This window comes from Arachis stenosperma, chromosome 9 (genome assembly GCF_014773155.1).
Source record: "Arachis stenosperma cultivar V10309 chromosome 9, arast.V10309.gnm1.PFL2, whole genome shotgun sequence".
Lineage (NCBI taxonomy): Eukaryota > Viridiplantae > Streptophyta > Magnoliopsida > Fabales > Fabaceae > Arachis > Arachis stenosperma.
In genome coordinates, this window is record NC_080385.1 from 43,443,381 (window position 1) to 43,451,387 (window position 8,007).

An 8,007-nucleotide genomic window follows, 5' to 3' on the forward strand; every position below is an offset into this window, starting at 1 on the left:
CATTGCACAGACCAAAAGGCATTCTCCTGTAGGCAAACACGCCAGAAGGGCAGGTGAATGCTGTTTTTTCTTGGTCCTGGGGATCTACTGCAATTTGGTTATAGCCTGAATAGCCGTCCAAAAAGCAGTAGTAATCATGGCCAGCTAGTCTTTCTAGCATTTGGTCTATGAATGGTAAAGGAAAATGATCCTTTCTGGTGGCTGTATTGAGTCTTCTGTAGTCAATGCACATGCGCCACCCTGTGACTGTTCTTGTAGGGACCAGTTCATTTTTTTCATTGTGAACCACTGTCATGCCTCCCTTTTTGGGAACAACTTGGACAGGGCTCACCCAGGGGCTATCAGAAATAGGATAAATAATCCCAGCCTCCAGTAATTTAGTGACCTCTTTTTGCACCACCTCCTTCATGGCAGGATTTAGCCTCCTCTGTGGTTGGACCACTGGTTTGGCATTATCCTCCAACAGGATCTTGTGCATGCATCTAGCTGGGCTAATACCCTTGAGATCACTTATGGACCACCCAGGAGCTGTTTTGTGTGTCCTTAGCACTTTAATCAGTGCTTCCTCTTCCTGTGGATTTAAAGCAGAGCTTATAATCACTGGAAAAGTGTCACCCTCTCCCAGAAATGCATATTTCAGGGATGATGGTAGTGGTTTGAGTTCAGGCTTAGGAGGCTTATCCTCCTCCTGAGGAATTTTCGAAAATTCCTTTGCCTCCTCTGGCTCTTCCTGATCAGTTTGAGCATCTTTGAAGATGTCCTCAAGCTCTGATTCTAGGCTTTCAGCCATATTGATCTCTTCTACCAGAGAGTCAATAATGTCAGCGTCCATGCAGTCCTCTGGTGTGTCTGGATGCTGCATAGCTTTTACAGCATTCAACTTGAACTCATCCTCATTGACTCTCAAGGTTACTTCCCCCTTTTGTACATCAATGAGAGTTCGTCCAGTTGCTAGGAAAGGTCTTCCTAGAATGAGAGTTGCATTTTTATGCTCCTCCATTTCCAGCACCACAAAGTCAGTTGGAAAGGCAAACGGCCCAACCTTGACAATCATGTCCTCTATTATGCCTGATGGGTGTTTAATGGAGCCATCAGCAAGTTGGAGGCATATCCTGGTTGGTTTGACTTCTCCAATCAACCCAAGCTTTCTGATAGTGGATGCAGGTATTAAATTAATACTTGCTCCAAGATCACATAAGGCTACCTTGGTGTAAGTGCCTTCCAATGTGCATGGTATCAGAAAGCTTCCAGGATCTTGAAGCTTTTCTGGTAAGCTTTTTAGAATGACTGCACTGCATTCTTCAGTGAGAAACACTTTTTCAGTTTCTCTCCAATCCTTCTTATGACTTAAGATCTCTTTCATGAACTTAGCATAAGAAGGTATTTGCTCAAGTGCCTCTGCAAAAGGAATCTTTATTTCAAGAGTCCTTAAATAGTCTGCAAAGCGGGCAAATTGTTTATCCTGTTCTGCTTTGCGGAGTTTCTAAGGATAAGGCATCTTGGCTTGATATTCTTCAACCTTAGATGCTGCAGGTTTATTCCTTACAGAAGTGGTTGAAGAAGCCTTGTTAGAGGGATTACTGTCAGCACTCTCAGGTGTCTGATCCTCCCTTGGCGTTTGAACGCCAGGAATGGGTGAAGTTTGGGCGTTAAACGCCAACTTCCCTTCCTTTTCTGGCGTTTGAATGCCAGAACTGGGCAAGGAATGGGCGTTTAACGCCAGCTTTCCTTCCCTTTCTGGCGTTTGAACGCCAGAACTGGGCAAGGAATGGGCGTTTAACGCCAACTTTCCTTCCCTTTCTGGCGTTTGAACGCCAATATTCCTCTCTGGGCTCTTACTGTCCTCAGAGGGATTTTGAACAGTGGTTTGGTTGTCCTCTGTCATTTGTTCCTTATTTGGCTTTTTGCTCTTTTGAACAGTGTTATTCAAGGTCTTTCCACTCCTCAATTGAACTGCTTGACACTCTTCTGTTATCTGTTTAGATATTTGCTGTTTTGCTTGACTCAACTGTAGTTCTATGCTTTTATTAGCAACTTTAGTTTCATTGAGCATCTCTTTAAATTCTGCTAACTGTTCTGTCATCAGGAGTAGTTGTTGATTAAGCTCCATTACCTGTTCTTGAGGATTAGAGTCAATGACTACTGTCATGACTTCCTCTTCTGGAGAGAACTCATTGCTAGAGTATAGATATTGGTTCCTAGCAACAGTGTCTATAAGCTCTTGAGCTTCTTCAATTGTCTTCCTCATGTGTATAGATCCACCAGCTGAGTGGTCTAAAGACATCTGAGCTTTTTCTGTAAGCCCATAGTAGAAAATGTCTAACTGTACCCACTCTGAAAACATTTCAGAGGGACATTTTCTTAGCATACCTCTATACCTCTCCCAGGCATTATAAAGGGATTCATGATCCTCTTGTTTAAAGCCTTGGATGTCCAGCCTTAGCTGTGTCATCCTCTTTGGAGGGTAAAAATGATTCAGGAATTTGTCTGATAACTGTTTCCATGTCTTTATGCTTGCTGTAGGTTGGTTATTTAACCACCTTTTAGCTTGATCTTTTACAGCAAATGGAAACAGTAATAGTCTGTAGACATCCTGATCTACATCTTTATCATGTACTGTGTCAGCAATTTGTAAGAACTGTGCCAGAAACTCAGTAGGTTCTTCCTGTGGAAGACCGGAATACTGGCAATTTTGCTGCACTATGATAATGAGTTGAGGGTTTAGCTCAAAGCTGCTTGCTTTGATGGGAGGTATACAGATGCTACTCCCATATGCAGCTGTAATGGGGTTAGCATATGACCCCAGAGTCCTTTTGGACTGATTAATTCCACTTGAGTCCATGATGGACAAAAGGGAAATGATAATGATTGCAAAGGGATAAATTTTGTTTATTATTATTTTTTTTTTGAATTAAACGAAAAATAAAAATAAAAACAAAAAGAAATAAATAAAAAAGAATAAAATTTCGAAAATCAAAGAGAAAAGAAGATCAAAGCAAATTGAGAACTGAATCAATTAGTTAATTAAAAAGATTTTGAAAACAGCAATTAAAAAGATATGATTGAAAAGTTTTTATGAAAAAGATTTGATTTTTAAAAAGAGGAAAGAGAAAAACACAAAATGACACCAAACTTAAAATTTTAGAAAATCAAACACTAATTTTTTCGAAAATTTTAAAGGGAAAAACACAAAGAGGACACCAAACTTAGAATTTTTATGAATCAAAAAGGGACTAAGAACATGCAAAAACAAAAATTTAAAAGAAAAACAAAAGCATGCAATTGACACCAAACTTAGAATATGAAACTAGACTCAACTAAAAGACTCTAGACCAGCAAAAATAAAACAGTCCTAATCTAAGCAACAAAATAAACCGTCAGTTGTCCAAACTCGAACAATCCCCGGCAACGGCGCCAAAAACTTGGTGCACGAAATTGCAATAACACTTTTGCAATCCCGCACAACTAACCAGCAAGTGCACTGGGTCGTCCAAGTAATACCTTGCGTGAGCAAGGGTCGATCCCACGGAGATTGTCGGCTTGAAGCAAGCTATGGTTATCTTGTAAATCTTAGTCAGGATATCAGAAATTATCAGGATTGATTGTAAAAAGCAAAAGAACATGTAATGGTTACTTGTATTGCAGTAATGGAGAATAGGTTGAGGTTTGGAGATGCTCCATCTTCCGAATCTCTGCTTTCCTACTGTCTTCTTCATCAAACACGCATGTCTCCTTCCATGGCAAGCTCGTGTAGGGTCTCACTGTTGTCAGCAGCTACCTCCCATCCGCGCAGTGAAAGCTAATGCACACACTCTGTCACAGTGCTGCCAATCACCGGTTTGGTTCCCTCCCCTACCGGAATAGAATCACTCTTTTGCGTCTGTCACTAACGCCCAGTAGGTTACAGGTTTGAAGCACGTCACAGTCATTCAATCATTGAATCCTACTCAGAATACCACAGACAAGGTTTAGACCTTCCGGATTCTCTTGAATGCTGCCATCAGGTCCTGCCTATACCACGAAGATTCCGATTAAAGAACCCAAGAGATAACTACTCAATCTAAGATAGAATAGAGGTGGTTGTCAGGCACGTGTTCATGGTTGAGAATGATGATGATTGTCACGGATCATCACATTCATCCGGATTAAGAACAAGTGTTATCTTAGAATGGAAGCAAGCATGATTGAATAAGAAACAGTAGTAATTGCATTAATCCATCAAGACACAGCAGAGCTCCTCACCCCCAACCATGGGGTTTAGAAACTCATGCTGTGGAAGAAAATGTGTACAATGTCATAAGGTCACATCCGGTACTGATTACAATGTAAAAAGGTCCTATAAGTAGTAAACTAGTATCCTAAGGTTTACAGAAATGAGTAAATGACAGAAAAATCCACTTCCTGGCCCACTTGGTGTGTGCTTGGGCTGAGCAATGAAGGAAATTCGTGTAGAGACCTTTTCTGGAGTTAAACGCCAGTTCTCATGCCAGTTTGGGCGTTTAACTCCAACTTTTATTCCAGTTCCGGCGTTTAACGCTGGAATTTCTGAGGCCGGATTGCTAAGCGAGTTTGGGCCATCAAATCTTGGACAAAGTATGGACTATTATATATTGCTGGAAAGCCCAGGATGTCTACTTTCCAATGCCGTTGAGAGCGCGCCAATTGGGCTTCTGTAGCTCCAGAAAATCCACTTCGAGTGCAGGGAGGTCAGAATCCAACAGCATCTGCAGTCCTTTTCAGTCTCTGGATCAGATTTTTGCTCAGGACCCTCAATTTCAGTCAGAAAATACCTGAAATTACAGAAAAACACACAAACTCATAGTAAAGTCCAGAAAAGTGAATTTTAATTAAAAACTAATAGAAATATACTAAAAACTAACTAAAAGATACTAAAAACATACTAAAAACAATGCCAAAAAGCATACAAATTATCCGCTCATCAGGAGTATCTTGGAAAGTGTTGCCATGCAACATTGGGAGTTGGATAGCCTTGGAGACCGAACCAAGACCCTCATAAAAGAGGTGATCCTTGTGCTCATCCAATGCCAAACCCCAACCGTCCATCATTAAGCAACACCATCAATCCACACCCTTCAAACACCCATCATCCTTTTTATATGAATAACCCCCATTCTACACCTCTCCCTACGTAATTCTCATTCTTATTCATTTCTCTTCCTTCTCTCGAACACACACTCAATATCTCCACACACCAAGTCTCCTGCATGGCATCATCAAGCTCCAAAAGGCGAAAGGGGGAGGAACCTATGAAGCAGCCTCCTTTTGATGAAAAAAAATTTAGAACCTTTTACCATGCACTACAATTTGGGTGGATGGCTGAGAAAGAAGTCATATATGAGTTAGGCTTTCAAGTCACAAAAATTGAGTGCTCCAAAATCACAGAGAATGTGGAAAAACGTTGATGGGAGCTCCTCACCGATCCGATTACAAGGGTGAACGCAACTCTGGTAAGAGAGTTTTATGCAAACGCGGTTAGATATGATAAAGCAGATGAATCCTATACAAGTTTTGTGAGAGGGGTAATGGTGGATTTTAGTCCCATGAGCATCATGAGAGTGTTAAAGCTGTGAACCATACCCTTTGCAGAAGAGAGCTATCACTTGAGAATAGATAACAACACCAACCACGACCAGATTATGAAAGACATCTGTGTGCAGGGAGCGGATTAGGACAGAGACCCCCATGGAAAACCCATATTTATAAAAAGAGGAGACCTGCTTCTTGAGGCTAACGGGTGGTTCGAAATTGTAAGGAGATCCATCCTTCCAGCTGCAAACAATTCTGAGGTCAATATTGCTCGAGCTACCATGGTACATTGCTTAGTAAAGGGTGGGAGTATCAATGTGAACGAAATCATAGCTGAAGGGATCCAGGACTCAGCTGAGAAGAATGATCTGGGTGCTAGACTTTGGTACCCCAGCACCATCCTTAGACTATGCATGAAAGCCAAGGTGGTATTCGAAGATAACAATCCACAGTGGGTAAATCCTGGGAGATTAGTTACCCTCCAGCGTATAAACTATATGACACCCGCTCAACAATAAAGAAGACCTCAGATAGGGAAAAGAACTGCACAAGAAAAGCCTCACCAAGAAGAACCTCACCAAGAAGAACCCCAACAAACAGGGTACTAGCAAGAAGGGCAATATGATCCAACCAACATAAATCTGTTTCACATTCAAGGAGCCATTGAGGATCTAGCAAGGAGCTATATGGAGGGACAAGAACAACAACTACATGTCCAATCTCAAAGGATGGATCGTCAAGAAGAACTACTCTCTAGTTGGATGGATCAACAAAGAGAATGGCAGAAACAGCAAATGGAGTTGCAACAGGAGCATTACTCCCAGCTCACCCAAGCCATCAATCAAGTGACCGAAAGGCAAGAGAGCCAAGACAAACGCCTTCAAGAACTCAACCAACGCCAGATAGCCCATAAGAAAGCATTCAACGAATTCAGCGTGCTCAACGAAGGAAGGCAACTGCATCGGGAAGAGTTTAGCATAAACACTCAGGCCAAGTTAACTTATATGACTGGGCATATGCATAACTTGCACTCTGTCATTCCAAGTTATGAGGCAGTCTGCAAGGACTTAACAGAACAAGAAGAGGGAAGGGTGAAACAACAAAAGGAAGCATTAAAGAAGAAGATGGAGGATGCTGATTTCTGGAAAAAGCTGATCGGGAAGCGCAAAGGAAATGGGGACTCAAGCAATCAAGGAGGATCCCAAGAAAAAGGGACATGAGCATTCCAATAAGTGAAAGGTGGCGGAGTTCCTTCTTAGTTTTATCTCTTTCAAGCTTTAAATAAGGAAAATCATGTATGAAATAGAACATGCTTCCATAGTAGTTTAGGATTTTCAATTTTGCCTTTAAAGCTGTAGTTGCTTAGGTCTATGCTTACTAGTCTAATGTCCATGCTTCATTTTCATCTTGCTTATTGTATGCTTGTCTTTTTAGTTAATCAAAAAAGAAGATGTTATGAAAAGAACAAGAGTGGAGCTATCTTGTGAAGTAAATCCTGAATGTTTGTGGTAGGGTGATTAATTAGCTAAGTTGGTTCACCAACAAGGTAGGAAGGTAACTATCTATCCTGAATCATATGCTTGAAACACACCCCAGGAGACTAGCTAATTGATAAGATCCTAATAAGAAAAGAGAAAGAGCAATAAAAGTGAAAAGGAAAGAAAAACAATAAGAAATAATGCTAGGCACCAAGGGTCTGAAGATTGAGACATGTGTCTGTGGTGTTCATGTACAAGGGATATGCTTGGATGAATAAGCTCTTAGGGGTGCCTTATCACTTGGTAACTTGGATTAACTAATCCGGGATTATCAGCTGAAAGTCCACTATCAAGAGTAATCTTTGCTATAAAACACTTAGCAACCCAAAGAGGTGCTGGACACCAAGATCTCAAGAAAGAAAAATAACAAACCATGTGCCTGTGGTGTGTATGTATGGGGGAAAGAGACTTGAGGGAGTAAGTCCTTAGGGGTGCCTTAACACCTAGCACCTTAAACCAACTGGTTCGGAAGTGTTGGCTAAAAACTTATGATAAAGAGTCGCCCTCTTACAGAGCACTTAGCCTATAAAAAGAATGCAATAACCTGGAAAAGAAGGAAGGATCAACAATTAGGAAGTCTCAAAGGATGCAATCAAGAGAGTGTTCAAGGGCATGATAAAGGCCTGAAAACTAGTAAAAGAATGAACCTAAGTTGCTATGCATGAAACCCCATAAACCATGAATTTTACTTTTATATTGTTTATCTTGTTCTTTCATTCATTCTTCATATGTTTTAGTGCTTGCTTAGGGACAAGCAAGCTTTAAGTTTGGTGTTGTGATGCCAGGGCATCTAGGCCAATTTCACTGACCTTTTCTTTACTGTTTTAGGGTAGTTTCATGCATTTTCTTAGTAAATAAGGCATGTTTTGGATGAAAATACACTTACACCTTGATTCAAGCAACTATTGTGAATTTTACATGA

At 40.9% G+C, this 8,007-nt stretch overlaps 1 protein-coding gene across 1 annotated transcript; it reads left to right on the plus strand.

Annotated features, from left to right (window-relative positions):
* The first annotated feature begins 6,233 nt into the window (after positions 1 to 6,233).
* LOC130949460 (uncharacterized) lies at positions 6,234 to 6,767 on the plus strand. The gene has a single exon (XM_057878173.1). The coding sequence runs from the start codon at positions 6,234 to 6,236 to the stop codon at positions 6,765 to 6,767; it is 534 nt and encodes a 177-aa protein (XP_057734156.1).
* The last annotated feature ends 1,240 nt before the right edge of the window (positions 6,768 to 8,007 follow it).

What these genes read in the sequence shown, in the direction of transcription:
- LOC130949460 (XM_057878173.1), top strand. Translation starts at nt 6,234, where the DNA reads ATGGAGGGACAAGAACAACAACTACATGTCCAATCTCAAAGGATGGAT.